The sequence below is a fragment of the Marmota flaviventris genome, chromosome 10 (genome assembly GCF_047511675.1).
Source record: "Marmota flaviventris isolate mMarFla1 chromosome 10, mMarFla1.hap1, whole genome shotgun sequence".
In the NCBI taxonomy this organism is placed as follows: Eukaryota; Metazoa; Chordata; class Mammalia; order Rodentia; family Sciuridae; genus Marmota; species Marmota flaviventris.
The window spans coordinates 6,900,184-6,922,377 of record NC_092507.1 but is presented as its reverse complement, the minus strand read 5'-3'; the positions used below and the strand labels follow the sequence as shown (position 1 = coordinate 6,922,377).

The 22,194-nt window shown below is 42.8% G+C and overlaps 1 protein-coding gene and 1 pseudogene across 3 annotated transcripts in view; one reads left to right on the top strand and one right to left on the bottom strand.

Annotated features, from left to right (window-relative positions):
• Positions 1–17,372, bottom strand: part of Pex14 (peroxisomal biogenesis factor 14) — a 195,168-nt gene extending 177,796 nt beyond the window's left edge. Inside the window, exons 1-5 of one of the 3 annotated variants that reach the window (XM_027947535.2) lie at positions 17,234–17,372; positions 11,908–12,031; positions 11,011–11,044; positions 6,226–6,292; positions 4,035–4,204 (exon numbers count right to left, since the gene is read on the bottom strand). In XM_027947535.2, the coding sequence (XP_027803336.1) occupies positions 4,064–4,204; positions 6,226–6,292; positions 11,011–11,044; positions 11,908–12,031; positions 17,234–17,284 (417 nt within the window). In that variant the 5' untranslated portion in view covers positions 17,285–17,372 and the 3' untranslated portion in view covers positions 4,035–4,063. Of the gene's footprint in view, positions 1–3,667; positions 4,205–6,225; positions 6,293–11,010; positions 11,045–11,907; positions 12,032–17,233 lie in introns of those variants that run through there. The other 2 variants (XM_027947536.2, XM_071617342.1) reach the window with 2 other exon arrangements.
• LOC114102269 (dnaJ homolog subfamily B member 6-like) lies at positions 13,065–14,606 on the top strand (annotated as a pseudogene).
• Positions 17,373–22,194: the final 4,822 nt, after the last annotated feature.

Below are 22,194 nucleotides of genomic sequence, written 5' to 3'. Positions count from 1 at the left end.
TACCACTGAATTAACCTATCTGTAGCCTCAGTTTCCTCATATACAAGGTGGAGCTAAAACAATGTCAACTAAACCACTTCCTCAAAGTTATGAGGATCAAATGAGACCATATAAGCAACTACCACAAGCAGAACACAAAGCAGGTACTCAATGTGAGGAATTCTCAGTAAAACACACATAATCACATACTTCCCTCCCATACCAAGGTGAGCTCCTCACTACAAAATGTTTGCATTCAATACCTTTCTGTCAATAAAACAAAATACTTGAGATAATTAGCTTATAAACAGAAAAGGTTTATTTTAGCTCACAGTTTTGGAAGTACCAGTCCATAAATGACTGTTCCCATTGTTAAGGGCCTGTGGCATAGCAGGAGGACTTGGCAGAGTAAAATTGTTTACATTATGAGTCAGTGAGCAAAGAGGAAGGAGCCAGGGTCTCATAATCTGCCTTGAGGCCACACCCCTCAATGACCTAAGGACCTCCTACTAGGCTCCAAAGGCTCAACCACCTCTCAAACAATGTCACCCTGAGGTCAAAGACCAGAAAAGCTCTAAAGGTGGGATAGTCAAGATCCAACCACAGCACTATTGGAAACCCCTGATTAGAGCCACACAACCTACACAAAGGCTTCTGTTCATTAGACCATGGCAGCGAGTATTCACAGGGTACCTATCATGTACTAGGCACCACACAAAGCACTGAGTGACCACTGTTCACCACCTCAAGGCCCACCCTCCTGGACCTCTTAGTCTAATGTTTTATACAAGGACATGTTTCTGAAAAGATGAACAATGGGAACTTTGATGAAAAGGAGCTCAGTTCTGAACTACTACAAAAAACAGGTCTGCTTATCCTAATGGATAGAACTAGGACACAGATTGAAGTTTGAAGATCAAGTCTTCTCTTTACATACAGAAGAAACTTATAAACTTCAAGTCTACTAATGGAAAGAGCTCTGTCCTTAGAGGTGTTCAAGCAGGTGCAGCAGGAATGCTATAGACTGGTTCCTGCATTAGTGGGGAGATGGACTAACCTTCCTCTGAGGTTCTCCAGAGATCTCCTAATTCAGCAAAGGGCATCAGCATGACCCAATGAGCCTTTCATTTTGGGGGTTCCTGGGATTGAACTCAGGGGCACTCAGTCACTGAGCCACATCCCCAGCCCTATTATATTTTATTTAGAGACAGGGTCTCACTGAGTCACTTGGCACCTCACTTTTGCTGAGGCTGGCTTTGAGCTTGCAATACTCCTGCCTCAGCCTCCCAAGCTGCTGGGATTACAGGCATGCGCCACCACACTGGGCTTGATAAACTTTTCTTAGATATCTAAGTTTTAAGATATCAGCCATCATATAACAAATTAGAATCAAAAAATAAAAATAAAAAAGATATCAGTCAACAAGCTGGGCATAGGGGCTGGGGTTATGGCTCAGTGGTAGAGTGCTTGGAGGCACTGGGTTCAAGTCTCAGCACCACATAAAAATAAATAAATAAAATAAAGGTATTGTGTCCATCTACAACTAAATTTTTTTTTTTTTTTTAAAGTGGGCATGGTGGCACACACCTGTAATCCCAGTGACTTGGGAGGCTGAGGCAGAAAGATCACAAATTCAAGGCCAGCCCCAGCTACTTAGTGAGGCCCTGAGCAACTCGGGGAGACTTTGTCTCAAAATAAAAAATAAAAAGGACTGGTGATGTAGTTCAGTGGTTAATCACCCCTGGGTTCAAATCCCTACTATCAAAAAAAAAAAAGATATCAGCCATCTACAACCTGGTGCAGAGCTTTCTCTGCACAAGGAGATATTTCCAACCCTTCCTGGCTCCTGTTAAAATGTCACTAACAAAAAATTTGCTCAGGATTGTTTATTTCAAGCTTTGTGAGGAATTGGTCTAAGCAGGACAACAACTACCTTAAATGTAAACTGCCTTGTGTTTCCAGGCCACATTTTTTTCAGACATCAGCCTCTTCACATGGTTGGTCTAATGAAAGTTCAGATGAGTTTCCAGGAGCAAGCCCATGAGGAAGTAGCCCCTACTTCCTTTTTCACCCTCTGTCACCAAGATAGAATCCTAGAGGATGATCAACATCACCTTGGACCTTCTAGAATAAACTAAACCCTAACTGGAATGTGCAGGGAATAGGCAGCTTCAGAGAACATGGGGAGCCAAGTCACTACTTCCTACCAAGTCTGGCCTGCCCCAATGTGGCATCCCTGAAAAATGTGTTGTAAGACCATTTGTCTAAAGTAGAAATAGAACATGAATAAATGTGCCACATAAACCAAAAGACCACATGAATGTCAAGTCAGTTTTCTAATCTGGCTTGAAAATATGTCAAAATACTCCTGCCACACAGTAGGTGTCCTCTACATGCCTCTAATCAGACCAGACATGACTGCACACACAGGCTCACCATTTTCAGTCACATGCAGAATGAGACTCTGCAGCTACAGAAATTTACAAATACACTGTTATAAGAGTCCTACCTATTTCCTTTTATTATCACACACAACCTTGTTATAAGGTATTTTTAACCCTATTTCACTGATAAAAACACAAAGTTTCAGAAAGTAACACAGCTATTAGGGTTGCTGAACCAAGATGCAGACCTAGTTCTATCAATCTTTGGGAAGTACATAGTACCCATACCCTACACTTTTTTTGAGGAGATATTTAAAGACAGTTTATCTGCAAATACAACTTTTCATGCAGATCTTTGGCTGAATGTATGTGAACAATGGAAGGCCTTATGATTCACTTTTCTGTCATTGATGTGACATCCAGATGTTACAATTAACATATGGGCTCAAATGATTGGTTCTTTGCAGAACCTGAAACCATTAAGTGTGAGGTCAGTGCTTGACTCTGACCATGGCCAGCATTTCCCTTGGGTCAGACTGTGGGGGTATCTTCTGCTGCTATTGGAGGCATGGATGGTATAAATTCTACCCAAAGTGCATGCCCTTTTACTCTTTCCCACAAGAGTGTCAACAGCCCTAAATGCAAATTCCATCTCTATTGATAAACAACCTGGTGATCCTGGGCAGCTGGTTAACTGTGCCAAGACTCAGCTTTTCAATAAAAAGGGACAGTCATAAAGTTGTGAAGATCCAAAGAGACAATGTGTTGAGAACATTCTGTGTGTGCAATCTCTCTCTCTCTTTTTTTTTTTTTTAAAGAGAGAGAGAATTTTAATATTTATTTTTTAGTTCTTGGAGGACACAACATCTCTGTTTGTATGTGGTGCTGAGGATCAAACCCGCGCCGCACGCATGCCAGGCGAGGGCGCTGCTGCTTGAGCCACATCCCCAGCCCTGTATGTGCAATCTCTATTGCCCCATAAGGGAAAGGCTGGTCCTGGACCTCTAAGAACCCCAAAACATGAAAAGACAGTAGAACTGGTGCCCTTGGCAACATCATCTCTCAAAAACTAAAACGGAGGACAACATCCTGAAATGTTTTGCAGTGGTAGCTTCAGATCTTCCACTTAAGCAAAATTTCTACACAGTAAAACACAGTTGAATTACAAAATAGCCAGAGAAAAGTCATGTGGACTGTGTTTCTGGAGAAAATTATCTTTAAAAAGCAAAAAGAAGCATTCTAAAACATCATCTTTTTACCTGTGATCACAGTGGCATGGATTTAAAAATACTGATAATCAGACAGCTACATAAGTACAGCTTTATTCATCTTTCAGAGATTGCCTTTTGGCTAAGAAAATTACGTAAAAGAATGAAAAATAACTATGATTTCTGTTTGAAAAAGTCTATCATGCTTACTTGCTCACACAATTTTATTAGCCATAGTGTGTGTAAGTCCCAAGATATACCATTCATACACATGCCTTCTTGTTGTGCTTGAGGAATACACAGGAGTATTTGCTGGACTTTCTGGGTGTCTTTTAAACTAGCTTCTGCAGTTAATGGCTTGGAGAATTCAGCACACAAAGCTGCCTAGCCTCTTTTTCTTTTAAATCTCTACTTATCACTTCAAAATTCTCTTTGAGGCAACAGACACTCCCAGAGGCTCTACCTGCAGAGAGCTGCCTCAGTGGTGGGAGCTCAGTCCTCACTGTCCACTGCTTCAGCTTCTACTGTTTCCCTTGAGCTTTTGTTAACATCCTCTGACTTGTTTTTCTTCTTTGCCTTCCGTTCCAGGTTAAACTGAGCAATCTCATCATTTTTCTCTGTGATGTATTTTAGCTACAAAAAAAAAAAAAGTACTTAATCTGCTTGTAAATCATTAAACCTAAAAATAACAGCCACACCGTCCCCAACCACTCACATCCAGAGAATTTGGGTAGAAAAGCCTGGGTTACACCTCTTAGAGTTAAAGGCAGCTTCAAAACTTTTTTCTAGAAAAAGGAATCAACTATAAAAATCAACTGAGTGCTATCCACGTATCTTCCAAACAGTATATTTCAGTGTAAGAGTTCCTTGAATAATCGAAAGAATTTAAAATGGGAAGTTTGCATGTGGAAGGCCCCAGGTGAAAAAAAAAAATGAAGTTTGTAGAAATTTACTACATAAAGTAAAAGTGGAGGGCCGGGGTGGAGCTCAGTGACAAAGTGTTTGCTTAGCATTCATAAGGCAAAAGGGGTTTCCATCCTCAACACTACAAAAAACAAAGCTCGAATATAATCAACACCCCTTAAATTTATCCAACTAAAGTTTATTGGGCAACTGCTATGTTGCAAGTACTAGGGATACAAGATAAATAAGAAAAGTTCCTCCTGCTCTCGGAGGACTTGGTCTAATGCACAAATTTAGCTATACTCCTCTGTAATAAGGTGTATCAGGTGAAAAAAAAATTAAAAGAGTTCAAAATAAAAACAATATTATGAAGTAAACAAACATCCAAGGAGATGACTTCCCAATTAATATTCCTAGATGAGGTGAATGATCATCCCTTTGCAACAGAAATTGATAACTAAAGGAGACCAAATAAATTATAACTGTGCAGAAGTTACAAAGAGAAGAATGTCTGCCCAATGCCACATCCTTAATCTTGACTTAAACTTTGGAGAAAGGATATTAAGAGAGGAGAGTAGAAAAGATAAGGTGAAGAAAACAGCACTGGATTGAGGGCCAGAAGGTTAAGCTTCAGCTTTCAATCACAAAACTTCCTATTTAACTTTGGGGAGTTACTGAACTTCAGTTGCCAAGCCTATAAAGTGGGACTAATAAGATATATTATTAAAAACCCACCCAGGTGGAGTGTGGTGGTGTGTGCCTATAGTTTTAGCTATTCAGAAGGCTGAGGCAGGAGTTTAAGTAAAATACTACACAGATTAATTCATGAACAACTATTTATTGAGCACCTTTTTTGTGGCAGGCACTATTCTAGAAGTAGTGTTAATGGAGCTGAGAACAAAAGCAAAAAAAACCCTGTCCTTGTGGAGACCACATTATTGAGGGCCATCAGTGTATTAATTGCTAGCATTGGACTTAGGACACCTCCTGGTGTCCTGGGTCTGCTATCAGTCACAGCCACTAGCCTGGGATGATCATAGCATCTCTGTGTCTTTACCTGAAAAATGAAAGTTTAGTCAAAATAATTTCTAGACTTGAAAAGATAGAAAATGTCACCAGATGCAGTGGTACATGCCTGTGATCTCAGCTACTTGGGAGGCTGAAGCAGGAAAACTGCAAATTCAAGGCCAGCCTGGGTAACTCAACAAGGTCATAAGCAACTTAGTGAGACCCTGTCTTGAAATAAAAAATAAAGATAGCTCAGTAGTAAACCACTCCTGGCCTGATTTCCCAATACTCCTCCCACACTGCGCTACCCCACCAAAAGAAAAACGAAAGAAAAAGGAGAGAGAGAAAATGCTTTTTCCTGCACATTCAGCCTCATAGATACTCTTCCACACCTTGCCTGTGAGGAGAACTATGGATACTATAAAGAACCCTCCCCACAGATTAGCCTGTGACCAGTCTCTGACATCATGCTGTAAATGAAACATGGAACCAAAGTTTTGAGAGATTACAAAAAGGGCAAATTATGAAATTCAGAGAGTGCTGATTAAAAAATTTCAAATTGCTTCATAAGATTCATCATCATGAAAGAAAGATCATAAATTTCAGGCAGGTCTGCATAGTTCAACCATCTCTAGTTTTTAATGCAAGGTGCCCTAGGGATTAACTTCATGGCTTCAAGTGATTAATTGGGAATAATGTATTCTGATGGGAAAGGGGAATGAGCAAAGAAATTCATCTCTCACCAGTGAATTACTCCTCCTGGCTAAGAGCTTCACGTCCTCAGTGTTAATTGTGCTTCTTTTTGCATGTCTATGGAAAGGGCAGAAACAAGTCACCAAAATGTTTGCTATTTAAGGTTCTTTTTTTTTTTTTAAAGGTTAACTTTGAAGAAGCTACAGTTTTTTTTGTTTTTTTTTTAAAGAGAGAGAGAGAGAGAATTTTTTAATATTTATTTTTTAGTTCTCGGTGGACACAACATCATTGTTTGTATGTGGTGCTGAGGATCGAACCTGGGTCTCACGCATGCCAGGCGAGCACGCTACCGCTTGAGCCACATCCCCAGCCCCCTATTTAAGGTTCTGATGAACTTTAATCCTAACTTCAATCCTAACTCACGGTCAGACTTCAAACTAGCCAGTATCCCTAAGTAATCATCTTGTTAGATAGTGGTCATTAAGCAATAGTAACATTTAAAATGAGTAAGGTTACTAGCAAGACACCAATTAGACCCAAGAAGACCCAGAGAAGGCAGAAACCCAACTGTTCACCTTGCCCAGGGGCCACAGGGGCCAGATATGCAGAAGGAGATGGAGGAGTTAAAAATCCTTCCAAAGTGTCTTGCGTGATCACAGTGAATACCACAGGAAGAGCAAGAAAAATGTCAGTGTACAACTTTAGAGAAAATAAGCCTCAAAATACAAAGAGAGCTTCTGCTTAAATACACATTAAATAGAAGAGCAAGAGAATTTCCATGAAGAGTGGCTTTACTTATAGCAAGATCCCAAAGCTCTTTTCCAAGGGATAAATGACAGGAAAAAGTATATGCAGATGCCTCCCAGCACCTGGGAACTGTTTCTGCCTCGCCTCCACAGCAGCCTCAGCAGAACAAAGAACATCCTTTAAGTTGAAGTCTGTTTCTTGCTCACAGCTTGGACCCAAAGTCTCATTCCAGTCCTCTTATCCTTGCTATGAAAGATAATTTCAGATAATGAGCTCTATTCAATAATTTATTACTCTGATTAATCCTTTCTTGCCATTATTAACTTATGCCCAAAATAAATAAGAACTTTGTAATCAGGAATAAGTAAGAATCAATGTATCCTTAATAACTAGCAAAGTGGTCAGCACATATTAGTCCTCACTGAATAACTGCTGAGTTAAAGATAAAATCACACAGAAATTATCTCCCGCTAAATGTACTGTATCACATGTCATTTCATCATGAATGACAATATCTGCTTGTCATGAGATAATACCCGTTTTAAGAGGGAACTTCTAGCTGAATTCAGTGGCGAACACATACAATCCTAAGTACCTAGGAGGCCAAGGCAAGAGGCCAGCCTAGTCACAACCAGACCTTGACTCCAAACAAAATTTTAAAAGAGCTGGGGATGTAACTCAGTGGTAGAATGTCCTGGGTTCAATCCCCAGTACATAGGAGGCGGGGAGATAAGTGCTAATCAACAACCTGCAAGGAGCAGGACAAACAGAAGGAGATATAAAGGCAGCCACAAAGTATGAGGCCTGACTACAGACAGCCTCACTGGAGTACCAAGTACACAGTAGGGCCCAGTCTTAGTCACACCATTGGACCGCTCTTATCTGTGTTTACTTAAAGTGCAATGAAAGAAATAAGTGATGGGGCTGGGGTGGTGGCTTAGTGGTAGAGTGGGGTGGTGGCTTAGTGGTAGAGTGCTTGCCTAGCATGCATGAGGCAATGGGTTCGATCCTCAGCACCACATAAAAACAAACTAATATATCCACCTAAAAAAACTAAAGATACATAAATAAATAAATATTAAAAAAAAAAGAAATAAGTGAAAGGAATATGCACACCATTCTACAGAGTGACCTTATCTATTCACAAGGAAGTTCTGGGGAAACAACAAACTCAATCCTAACTCTTGGTGTGGTATCTGGTATTTGCACCAGATTTTAAAGTTAATTCTCTCCTACATGGAGGAACAGGTAAATCCCACACCAACCACAAAACATCAGACTCTCCTAAAACAAACCTCTGACTCCCGAAAATTACTCCAGGGAAAATAACAGCAATTTTTCTTTCCTTTCTTTTCTTTCCCTTTTGCAGTATTGGGGGTGAAACCCAGGGCCTCAAGCATGCTAGGAAAGTGCTCTACCACTGACCTAAACCCCCAGCCCAGCAATCTTTCATATAATACTCTAAGCAACACAGGTTCATGTTCTAAAAACTATTTCAAAAAGATTCCCAGAATTTATTTACTATAGAATATCTACCTTAAAAGTTTTGAATGTGAACATATTAACAATATGAGAAGGGCTGGGGATGTGGCTCAAGCGGTAGCGCGCTCGCCTGACATGCGTGCGGCCCGGGTTCCATCCTCAGCACCACATACAAACAAAGATGTTGTGTCCGCCGAGAACTAAAAAATAAATATTAAAATTTTCTCTCTCTCTCTCCCTCTGAATTTTTTTTTTAGAGAGAGAGAGAGAGAGAGAGAGAGAATTTTTTAATATTTATTTTTCAGTTATTGGCGGACACAACATCTCTGTTTGTATGTGGTGCTGAGGATCGAACCCGGGCTGCACGCATGCCAGGCGAGCGCGCTACCGCTTGAGCCACATCCCCAGCCCTCTCACTCTGTCTTAAAAAAAAAAAAAATGAGAAGACTAAAAATTCCAAACTAAATAAAGGAAACTTACAATGTAAACTGGGAAACGGTTTTGCCAAGCTTGCAGGTAAATTATTTATTTAGAATGTAAATGCATTTTTTCATCAAAATGTTATAAATGCTGATTAGGTTCCCAGACCAGTCTACAAAGACTGTTTAAAATACAGCTGGCCTGAAATACATAGTTAAATTTCTCAAACAGGGGCCATTATAACCCTGGGATTATAGACTGTGATAGAGAATACACAAAGCTCCAAGAAAAACAAGTGACATTTTCAGAACATCAGTCTTATTCAGCAATAAGCTTTAAAAGAATAATTTTTTATATGAAAGCAAGCTGGAATATCACAAAAAGGTAAAATTCAGATAAAGAATGAGTCTTCAAAGAAAATCTGCACTTGTGGACTGTCCCAGGTAGAAGGGATGCATACCCATCCCAGGCCAGCTTGCTGGGTTCTGCATGGCTCTGGCTCTAAGGAAAAGTCTGGGGGAGCTTGGGAACACACAGGTGACAATGAAGTGAGGAGAGCCTCTAATAGTAGGATTCAGAGAAGAGCTGTTGAGAGCCTTTTCAGAAGCCCTCTCATTAAACATTTTTTGTTTTTGGTGCTGGGGATTGAACCCAGGGGCCTTGTACATGCAAGTCAAGCACTCAGTCAACTGAGCTATAGCCCAACCCACTGAAAAGATTTTTATGTCAGCTGTGAGCTCCTGCCTTCTAGAGCTCCGGTCTTAAGTCTCACACATACTGCTTCCCCATAGGATGCAGCAGCAGATTAACCTTTCATGAAATTATGAAAAACACAAAATATCTGAAAACATAATATGTTGCTATGCTAAATATTTCTAATTTCTTCCACCACCACCTTTTTTATTTTATTTTTTTTTTAAGAGAAATTTTTTTTAATATTTAGTTTTTAGTTTTCAGTGGACACAACATCTTTATTTTATTTTTATGTGGTGCTGAGGATCAAACCCAGTGCCCCACACATGCCAGGTGAGAGCGCTACCTACCGCTTGAGCCACATCCCCAGCCCATCTTTTTTATTTTTGATGGCAATGGAACCCAGGGCCTCCCACATGCTGAGCACACACTCTTTCGCTGAGCTATACCCTCAGCTCCTAAATGCATTTTTCTTTCTAGAATTTTTACAAAAGTATTCCAAAATTTTCCTTGTCTTTTTCTACATCTAACACAAAAATGGGAAACAAAGGTGATAAATGTACTTAATGTGGAAGGCCACACAGGGGCAGCCCAAGTGAACAACGAACAAGCCATTTAAACTATGGGTATCCCTTAATATCCCTCTTGGCCAAATTGAGAATACTAAGCGGTTTTTAGGGACTAATATATACAGGAGTAGGAAAAATTTAGAACCTGCCCTCTGAGAACCTAGTGCTTTAATTCATTCAAAATATTCATTCCAGAAACAAAGAGCTAATAGGAGCAAGGTGAACAGGGTGGGCATGGGAGGCACTGGCACCAGCTCAGAAGCGATAGCAAGAAAGCTTCAGCCTTCCATGCCTTAGTCATTCCAGCTGTTGCACAAAAGCAATTTCTTGCGATTGTTTTCAATTACCTGAGGTACTAATTGAAGAGATGAACATAAATCACTTGTAAAAGCTCAAGCTTTACCAGCTGAAAGCAAATTGCCCCTTTCCACAGAGCATGTCTTACTCATTTGGTGGCAAAACGAAAGCCTCTGTTGTCCATCACTATCCATACACCTGCGAACAATCACTGCAGTGGAGCCCAATGGGCCCCCTCAGAGGGCCGACAGCCTACACTCAGACACAGAGCAATCAAACCATCCTCAAAGCGTGGTTCTTAAAATAGACACCAGCACATTCAGAGTCCTGGAGATATCACTCAGGCCTTTTCAACCTGGAAATGAGTAACTTAGGTTTTTTACCAGAAAACACTTGGAGAACTTCCAAAGATGCCAAGTCTGAATCGGCATGATTAAAGCAGATGCTATATTCCTGCAGAATCATGATTAGAGACGAAGCATCTACAAAGTTCTAAAACACAACAAGCCAAAGCTCTCCTGACACACACACACACACACACACACACACACACACACACACATCCCGGATGGAGAGCATCAGCAGAACATAAGCAAGCAGCACTACATCAGCAAGCTCTCGACCCACCTGGCAAACATTTCCAGGTCTTTGGCAAAATTTTCTGAAAGAGAAAAAAAGGGATACACTTTAACCACCCTGAGCACAGTCTCATTTCAGGAGAAGGGGGATGTGGATGCTGCACCGTACTGCCAGTGATTAACACAGGGAACCCTTTTAAAGGGGAGTGGAGGCATTTCAGGCAGCCCCATCATTTGGTAACAGCCCTTAGCTTTTATTTATGTATGTATGTATGTATGTATGTATGTATGTTGTAGTTGGACCCAATACCTTTATTTCATTCACTTATTTTTATGTGGTGCTGAGGATCGAACCCAAGGCCCCGAGTCTGCTAGGCAAGCAGCTCTACTGCTGAGCCACAATCCCAGCCCCACAGCCCTTAGCTTTTTTAATCATGATGACCTCCTTGTCCTTCTCACAGCCTCCACCCTTTATTATAAGCCTTCCATTAATTATGACTCCACCTTTAGTTTCTAGAAATTATAGGAACTATACTTTAATATTAAATTCTGCAACAGGTTAGGGCTTGTGAGGGCACTAATTTCCTCTAAAGTTAAGCAAGTACCAATACCACAAATTCAGCTGTCAAAACACGTGATATAAAAATGTTATAAAGCATTGAAATAAAAAATTTAATGTCTAATGTTCTAGCCATCAGGGCAGTTTAAAAGATAATAAAAAAGGCGTTAATACCTTAGTGTTGGTGCAATAGGAAAAAAACTCTAACAGTTCTTCCCATAAAATGTCCAAATCTCACAGCCAGGAAAAGTTTTTCATGAAGAATGTGACGATGATGACATCCTCCGTGTGTGGGTAAGAGACACCACAGTCCCACCCGCACACTGCTCCCAGGCAGACCAACCTACGGGATAGATAGACACAGAGAGGAAGACCCTGGCTTCATACCGCACTGTCGAAAAGTTAACTCTGAAATTGCTGCAATGGTTTGTTTGCTGAACTGCATCTCTTTGTCCGAGGTGACTTCCTCACAAAGACAACCCACCGTGTAGTGAACAGCAGCTTTTAGCCTCTGGAAGGAAAAAAAAAAAAAAAAAAAAAGTCAAAATACTTTGCAGGGGAGGGGGGAATGAGTTTACAAATAAGAGCTTTCCACACCTTTAAGAATTAAGACCAGCTGGGCCGGGACTGGGGTTGTGGCTCAGTGATAGAGGGTTCGCCCAGCACGTGCAAAGCCCTGGGTTTGATCCTCAGCACCACATATAAATAAATAAAATAAAGGTATTGTTGGGCTGGGGATGTGGCTCAAGCGGTAGCGTGCTCGCCTGGCATGCGTGCAGCCCGGGTTCGATCCTCAGCACCACATACAAAGATGTGTCCGCCGAAAACTAAAAAATAAATATTAAAAAAAAATTTGTCTGTCTCTCTCTCTCTCTCCCCCTCCTCTCTCTCAAAAAATAAAATAAAGGTATTGTGTCCAACTACAACTAAAAGATAAATATTAAAAAAAAAAAAGACCATCCGGGTGCAGTGGTATATGCCTACAATCCCAGCTACTTGCGAGGGTGAGGTAAGATGATCAAAAAGTTCAAGGCCAGCCTCAGCAACTTAGCAAGACTCTGCTCAAAATAAAAAATAAAGGTCTGGGGACACAGCTCAGTGGTAGAGCACCCTGGGTTCAATCCCAAGTACCAAAAAAGTAAAAATAATAATAATAAATAAACTGGGTGTACTGGCACACATCTGTAATCCCAGCAGTTCAGGAGGCTGAGACAGGTGGATGATGAGTTCAAAACCAGCCTCAGCAACTTAGCAAGGCCCTAAACAACTCCGTGAGATCCTGTCTCTAAATAAAATTAAAAAAATGGGCTGGAGATGTGACTCAGTGGTTACGTACTACTGGGTTCAATCCCTGGTGCCAAAATTAAATAAATAAATAAGACCAAGAAGATCTGCTCAGCCTAATTTCTTCAGCACTTTCCATAATGGCTGAGTAACTCTTCACGTGTCCTAATCAGTTAATGAGATCTTCTGGAGTATGACTTGTAGAAACATTACTTTCAGCTATTGTAATGACTTATGTCACGTAAAAATAAGGAATTACGATGGCAGATCAGTAGGAGATGTCAGACTGGTACTTGCCAAGTATCAGCAAACCTTCCCTCAGTTATTCCACAACTATCAGCCAGTTACTTGCAGTGTGCTACGTATTGAGAAACACAATGACAAACCAAGTCAGAGACTGTGCCCTTTAGGCAGTTAATTGAGTAAAGACAGAAGGAAATCATGCCTCTGCTTCAAGTCCCTGGCAGGGCTAGGCCTATATGAAACAGGATAAAAGTAGAGAACACGGGGAAAGACAGGTAAGGGCACATCTGACCCCCTTTTGATTAGCAGGTTTGTACCACCTCAACAGCCTTCACTGTTCCTTTGCAAATTACCTCCACACACTTTTTTTTTTTTTTTTTTGCAGTTCTAGGGAACAAACCCAGAGCCTTATGCATGCGCAAGAGCTCCACCGCTGAGCTACACCCCCCAGCCCTCAGCAACCCTTGAAGACACCAAAAACTATTCCTTCCTCATGCAGAGGAATAAAGTACCAAGAAAAACCTCAAAGCAGAGCAAAACAAGCTTAGCAATGGCCTGGGATGAAGTCAACAAACTTTTGTTAAGCCTATCTGTGAGTCATCTATCTCTGCTGAAGACACAGATGAAGTGGACTTGGAACCCAAGAGAGCACTATCCACCAGCAAGTATTCATTGTACATGCAAACGAAAAGGAACTGCAAAACCACAAGTCCAGTTTGTAGTCAGATAAAGGACAAAAAGAAAATGGCAAAGGAGCCACTGCTGCTGCTGCCACCAGCACAGCCCTGCCAGACCTGTCCTGCCCACTACACCGTCCTGGGACTTGTTCCAATAATCTGTTAAAACATGGTGAATTATATGAAGTTCTAGGCATGCAGAGGCATGCCTCACCCGAAGATATCAAAAAGGCATATCAGAAACAGGCGCTAAAGTGGCATCCAGATACAAATCCTCAAAATAATGCAGAAGCACAGAGAAAATTCAAACAAGTAGCCAAGGCACATGAGGTGTTATCAGATGCTAAAGCATGACATCTATGACAAGCATGGCAAAGAAGGATTAACTGCTGAAGGAGGAGGTGGAAGTCATTTTGACAGTCCGGAACCCAGATGATATCTGCAGGGAATTTTTTGGTGGAAGGGACCCATTTTCATTTGACTTCTTTGAAGACCCATTTGAAAACTTTTTTGGGAATCAAAAGGGTCCCCAAGGAAGCAGAAACCAAGGTGCAGGCTTGTTTTTCTCGCTTTCAGTGGATTTCCATCATTTCGAGGTGGATTTTCTTCATTGGGTCACTAGGTCACAGTGGCCTCATTACATTTTCTTCTACATGATTTGGTGGCAGTAGGATGGGCAACTTCAAATCTATAGCAACTTCTACTGAAATTGTTCTAGTGGCAGAAAATAATTTCAGTTTGTTTTTAAGTATTTAGTAATGTAATGAAAATCATTACAAAGAGAATTATTGAGAAGGTAAAGAAAGTAGAAGTTGATATGGCCAGTAAAAGTCCTTAGTGATAAATGGCAAGGAGCAGCTACTATGCTTGGATAACAAGTAATTCCACACATGCATTAAACAGAAATGTTAAACTATAACAAGCACCATTTGAGGGGTAACAGGAACATTTTTAAAAAAATTTAAACAAACTTGACTTTCAGTATAATTGTGCCTAAAGTATTTATAAACAGCTCATTGGAGCTCCTACTTGTCATAGACTTTGAGTTTATTTTTGGGATCACACAATAGGACCATGTTTTTTTGTCTTTAAAATTGTTGTAATTTCCATATGCACTTTGCTTTTGTATAAAATATAACACAATGTGAGCTTGACTTTGAGTACTGCTAGGCCAAGACTGCATTCTAACACCAGCACAGGTCTGCTCTCCATGTGTCCGACAGGTGAGCCAAGTAGTGCTGCCCGAAGTGAGCTAACACTGCCAGGGTACACCTCCCACAGAAATGATTCCACTTAAAAAAGCAACTATAGGGACATAGTCACATCAATGTTTAGAGCAGCACAATTCACAATAGCTAAATTGTGGAGCCAACCTAGATGCCCTTCAATAGATGAATGGATTAAAAAATGTGGCATATATACACAATGGAATATTACTCAGCAATAAAAGAGAATAAAATCATGGCATCTGCAGGTAAATGGATAGAGTTGGAGAAGACAATGCTAAGTGAAGTCAGCCAATCCCAAAAAACCAAATGCCGAATGTTTTCTCTAATATAAGGAGGCTGATTCATAGTGGGGTATGGAGGGGGAGCGTGGGAGGAAGAGATGAACTCTAGGTAGGGCAGAGGGGTGGGAGGGAAAGGGAGGGGGCAGGGGGTTAGAAATGATGGTGGAATGTAATGGTCTTCATTATCCAAAGTACATGAATGAAGTCATAAATTGGTGTGAATATACTTTGTACATCATCAGAGATATGAAAAATGTGCTCTATATGTGTAATATGAATTGTAATGCATTCTGCTGTCATATATAGATTTTAAAAATTAACAAAAAAAATATAATTTGTTTTTTAAAGTATTTAGTAGTGAAAGATATTAATGCATTAATGGTAATACATTTCTGGTTTAATATAAATTTAAGGATGTTTTCCAGTTGTGCATGAATGCAGACAACTTTTAAGTTTTAGCAATTGTTTAAATATGTAATGTTAAGCCTTGGTTTAAAAAGTTGGTAAACTGGGTCTTTGTCATTTGCTTAAAAAAAAAAAAGGGTTCAGTAAGGAAAAAACATGGTGCATGTCTATGATCCCAGAGACAGGAGACTGAAACAGGAGGATCCCAAGATGGAGGTCAGCCTTAGAAAGACCCAATCTCATAAAATAAGAAGGGCTGGGGACGAAGCTCAGTGCTATGGGGTTCAATCTTCAGTACCCCCCCACACACACACACACACAAAAGATATTTGGAACAAATGGGGATATGGGAATATGTACTGGATGCTTGATAACAGAATTTTATCAATATTGAACTTCCTAAATGTGATAATTTATTGAAGAGAACACCTTGCTCCTGTGAGATGTGTATTCAATTATTAATATTTAAAGGACCGTTGCTGGAGTTATAGTTCAGTGGCAGAGCGCTTGCCTAGCATGTGTGAGGCACTGGGTAGAACCTCGGCACCACATAAAATTAAATGTATAAAAAAACACATAATATTAAAAAAAAAAAGGGGGGGGGGCTCTCTGTAACTATTCTCAAATAATTCAGAACAAAACGATTATGGGGTCTTTTCCCCTAACCCATAGTTCTGGGGATTGAACCCAGGGCCTTAGGCATGCTAGGCAATTGCTCTTCGGTCCTCTAAGCAAGGTCAGGCCTGGTTAGTGCTTGGGATGGGAGACCACCGGGGAATACCGGTTGCTGTCAGCTTTAAAAAAAAAAAAGACGCAGCGCAAGGTCATAAATAGAGCAAAATGCTAACAAGCAATGAATGGAGAAGAGTCACCTGGGTGTTCCTGGCACGAGTTTTGCAACCTTTCTGATTGTTACACGCAAAAAAGAGGGAGGGCAGAGGGCGGAGGAAACTCGACACTGCGAAGGAACACAGGGAGGAAACGTCCAGCGCGCGTTTCTTCGGTCAGTCCGCTCTGGGGCTGCCTGCCACTCAGGGTCCCTTCCCGGGACAGTGATGTTCTCATGACTCTGCACCCTGCAATCCCTGTGCCGCTGAAAGGAACGCCAGCACGCTCGATATCACCCCAGAGGGGTCACTCCTACTCGGATTTCGCCATAGAGCACACTGCGCTTGGGCCAAGGTCAACAGAAACGCGAGCCGGGGAGCCGAGACCAGAGCCCAGGTCCACCTGACGCGGTGGCCTGGTCTGAGTCCCGCCTGCCGCGCTGCCCGGATTCCCATTAGCGCCGGCGCCCAGCCTCCGACCGCGAACGACAAGGCGAGGCCGCAGATCTGAACCGAAGCCAGCCCCGCGCGCGCCTCGCTGCCCGGGAATCCGCCGTCGAGCGCCGCCGCGCGGGTCCCAGCCGCATTACTTCGGAAACCGCCTCCCAGAACCGCCCGCGCCGGCAGGACCGGCGCATGCGCAGATACGAGCGGCAGCCGACCACTGGGGCGCGAACCCCCAGAAATGAAACGAGGCCTCGAGGTCTTTTCCTCTTTCATGAGCTCGACGCCGTGCTTGCCCAGCCCGGCCCCGGTTTATGCTGTACCTGCTGGTAAGAGAATCGCTGTTGCTCCTCGGCCTCCGCCTCCTCCTCCATCACGCGGACCAGCTCAGGAAGACGCTCAAAGGCAGAAAGAGGCAGTGGCCCAGACGGTCCGGTGAGATTTTTCCCGCCGCAGCGACGGGCGACGGGCCGCGCCGGGGGTCAAAGCGCGAAACTTTTCTCTGTCCTGCGCACGCCCCCTGGCGGCGACTCGGGGACGGGGTCTTGGCGGCCTTCTCCATCCCCCTTCTTCGGGAAGGTGGCCCAGCGACGGCGGGGACGTGACTGCTGAGGTCGCTCCTGCACCACAGACCCTGACTGAAGACCCGGCACGAGCTTAATACCCTGGTTTTCGCAAAAATATGTGTATATTGGTACAAAGTTCGTTATAATAAATCGTTCGAGCAAAAGGGAGGGGTGGGCCCACAATTCACAAATTACGAACCGCAGTACTCTGTGAACTTCGTACCCGTGTAACTGTGTGTACCTTGCAAAATCCACCATGAGTGCTCACAGTTCAGTCAGCATCAATAGTGTCACAAAATCACTGCACAATCACTGCCGATTCAGCGAGTGAGCGGCTTACCCCACGCCATCCACAAAGGAGCAATTCTGTCGCCAGTGTTGATGCCTCCAAAGCCAGTAGCGGTGGCTCACGCTCTGGAGGCTGAAGCAGGAGGGTGGCAAGTTCAAGGCCAGCCTCAGCAATTTAGGGAGACCCAGTCTCAAATTCCTCAAAGGGCTGGAGATGTAGCTCTGTGGGAGAGCCTGTGCCTAACATGGGGAAGGCCCAGGGTTCCATCCCCAGCTCAGCAAAAAGAAAAGAAAACAACAACAAAAAAAGGCAAGTGAGAGTGAAACCCAGGACTGAATCTTTACTCCTTTCAACCTTTCTTCAGTTATTTTCTTCCTTCCCAACTTCTGTTTTTCAGAGCTTCACTCCTACCTTAGTGATGTGAGCAAAGAAGTTTGCTAAGTCAAACAATACTCAAATAGGAGAACTTTAATTTTTTTGTTCGCTTCACAATGTAAGACAACAAACATGTTGTCACATTTAATCTGCACTGTGAGCATTTCCTCCACCACACTCCATGTGTGTTTTACTGAAGTAGAATAAGAAAAAACAGGTAGGAAGGAGACGTAAAGGAAGGACAAGGAAGTAAGATTTTAATTCAGAAACTCCACCTACTTTTCCAGGCCTGTCACTTTCTTTTTTTTTTTTTTAATTCTTAAGTTTTAGGTGGACACGATATCTTTATTTTACATTTATGTGGTGCTGAGGATCGAACCCAGTGCCTCCTGCATGCTAGACATGCACTCTACCTCTGAGCCACAACCCCAGCCCTGAGGCCTATCACTTTCTAAGCCAGTCTGTCTTCCAAGCCGTTTATTTCCATATTCCTGGAAAATATGTATACCTACCTAGGCACTATTAATTAAGCCCCCAATAAACAAAGAGAGATACAATACTTTGAGAAACCTATAATTTAGGAGACTTTCCAGTACTATCTACTGATCAGGTAATGAAGACCACATCTGCCTGGGAGTCCAAGATTGACCAGCCCAACAGAAACCGCCCTGAGGCCACCAGACCGCTATCATTCCTACATACCTCTCCATACCCCTCAGACCTGCCTCTTACTAAGTTTTCTTTCAGTGAAGAGCCGGGAACCCCAAGACCACATCTTTCACCCTCCAGATGGCCACATTTTTGCTTGAATGTGTTTCTACCTTCTTAAATAGATCTCTATTTGCTCTGACTGGCACGTGCTGAAATTCTTTTCCGTCATGCCAGGTCTTGAGTGGAGTTCCCCCTTCTCTCTGGGGGACACCTCTTCTCCCATGTCAATACAGGAGTGGAACCCAGAGCCTCATGCATGCTAGACAGGTGCTCTACTACTGAGCCACATCCCCAGCCCTTTTAATTTTTTATTTTGAGACAGGGTCTTGCTAAGGCTAACCCTCCTTCTGCCTTGGCCTCCTGAGTAGCTGGGATTGCAGATGTGAGCCACGGTACACAGCCAGTATGTACTACTTTTTTTTTTTTTTTTTGTACCCAGGATTGAATGTAGGGTTGCTTAACCACTGAGCCACATCCCCAGCCCTTCTAATTTTTAATTTTGAGACAGGATCTTGCTAAGTTGCTGTGACTGGCCTTGAACTTGGAATCCTCATGCCTCAGACTCTCGAATGGCTGGGATTCCACGTGTGCACCACCACGCCCAGCACCATGTATTATATTACTCTTTTTTTTTAATATTTATTTTTTAGTTTTAGGTGGACACCATATCTTTATTTTTTATTTTTATGTGGTTTTGAGGATCCAACCCAGCGCCCCGTGCATGCCAGGGGAGGGCGCTACCGCTTGAGCCACATCCCCAGCCCACCATGTATTACTCTTACAATTAAAGACACGCACCTAAGCTGCTACTTATCTTCCTTTTCCAGGGAAGTCCCCCCAGACCCCCCAAGTGTATGGAGGGATAAGACCCAGAACTTCTGTGGTGGAATAAACCTTCTGAGCAACTTCTGACGCATCTGACCGGTGGGTGGCATCCCAAGAGTTCAGGTGGCTCTGGCCTCTTGCCACTGCTCCCTGGGGGTCCTAGCCTACTGGGATGGTCTTCCATCCGATGCAGGGCAGGCCTCAGCAGGGGCTTCTGTCCTTTTGTGGCCACCCTCCTCCCTAGCTCCCTCCAGGCCCTGTCCTGCAACAGCAAAGAAGGCAGAATCGTGGTGAGCAGTCCCACTCCAGACCCTTCCGCAGCCTGGTGACCCTGAGCAGGTCACACAGCTCCCCCAGCCTGGGGTGCCTCGTTCGGACAACGTGGGAAGTTCTGCCTTCGCAGAGCTGTCCTGAGGTCTGGATGAGGCGATTGCCTCCCGTGGGGGACAGGATTCATGACCATCATTCTGATGACATGTGTGGAGGGCTACTCAGGGACGAGAGGGTCTGGGGCAAGGTGCAGGGCTGAGTGCTGCCCTGCAGAAAGTGGCTGAACTTGGTGGAACCTGTTGGTCTTAGTGCAGCCGTAGCCATTTGGTGGGCCACTAGATGTCACCACTGCTCCACACCAGGAACAAGGTCACGGCCACCAGCTTAGAATATCATAATTCACATCCAGTGGGCACTTTGCACCTGTGTGGTTCAAGGCACTCCTTTTCTGTCTCATCTGTCCTCAAAGATAGAAACATAGCCCCGCTTTACACGAGGAGACAGCCCCAGGGTGAGAGAACTTTGCCTGGGATTAAACTGCTCGGACTTGGTGGAGCCAGATTTGACACTGAACAACCAGGGCTCTGTGTCCTCGATCTTACCTTCTGCTCTCCTCTCACTGCTCACACTGTAAATAAGATAAGGACATTTGCAGATTGCTTGAATTATTCTAAGCTGCATTAAATAGAATACCATGTATATTTTTTTGGCGGGGGGTGCTACCAAGGATTGAACTCAGGGCCACTCAACCACTTAGCCACATCCCTATTTTTTTTTTTTTTTCATCTTTCATACATTTGATTCAAGTGGGTTATGAACTCCCATTTTTACCCCAAATACAAATTGCAGAATCACATCAGTTACACATTCACATTTTTACATAATGCCATATTTGTGACTGTTGTATTCTGCTGCCTTTCCTATCCCCTACTATCCCCCCTCCCCTCCCCTCCCATCTCCCCTCTCTACCTCATCTGTTGTTGTTCAGTTCTCTGCCTTGTTTCCCCCGCCCCTTTCCCCTCACAACCTCTTGTATGTGATTTCGTATAACATTGAGGGTCTCCTTCCATTTCCATGCAATTTCCCTTCTCTCTCCCTTTCCCTCCCACCACTCGTCTCTGTTTAATGTTAATCTTTTCCTCATGCTCTTCCTCCCTGCTCAGTTCTTAGTTGCTCTCCTTAAATCAAAGAAGACATTTGACATTTGTTTTTTAAGGATTGGCTAGCTTCACTTAGCATAATCTGCTCTAATGCCATCCATTTCCCTGCAAATTCTATGATTTGTCATTTTTTAGTGCTGCGTAATACTCCATTGTGTATAAAAGCCACGTTTTTTTTATCCATTCATCTATTGAATGGCATCTAGGTTGGTTCCACAGTCTAGCTATTGTGAATTGTGCTGCTATGATCATTGATGTGGCAGTATCCCTATAGTACGCTCTTTTAAGATCCTCAGGGAATAGTCCGAGAAGGGCGATAGCTGGGTCAAATGGTGGTTCCATTCCCAGCTTTCCCAGGAATCTCCATACTGCTTTCCATATTGGCTGCACCAATTTGCAGTCCCACCAGCAACGTACAAGTGTGCCCTTTTCCCCACATCCTCGCCAGCACTTATTGTTGTTTGACTTCATAATGGCTGCCAATCTTACTGGAGTGAGATGGTATCTTAGGGTGGTTTTGATTTGCATTTCTCTGACTGCTAGAGATGGTGAGCATTTTTTCATGTACTTATTGATTGATTGTATGTCCTCCTCTGAGAAGTGTCTGTTCAGGTCCTTGGCCCATTTGTTGATTGGGTTATTTGTTATCTTATTGTTTAATTTTTTGAGTTCTTTGTATATTCTGGAAATTAGGGCTCTATCTGAAGTGTGAGGAGTAAAGATTTGTTCCCAGGATGTAGGCTCCCTATTTACTTCTCTTATTGTTTCTCTTGCTGAGAAAAAAACTTTTTAGTTTAAGTAAGTCCCATTTGTTTATTCTTGTTATTAACTCTTAGGCTATGGGCGTCCTATTAAGGAATTTGGAGCCCGACCCCACAATATGTAGATCGGAGCCAACTTTTTCTTCTATCAGGCGCAGAGTCTCTGATTTGATATCAAGCTCTTTGATCCATTTTGAGTTAACTTTTGTGCATGGCGAGAGGAAGGGGTTCAGCTTCATTTTGTTGCATATGGATTTCCAGTTTTCCCAGCACCATTTGTTGAAGATGCTATCCTTCCTCCATTGCATGCTTTTAGCCCCTTTATCA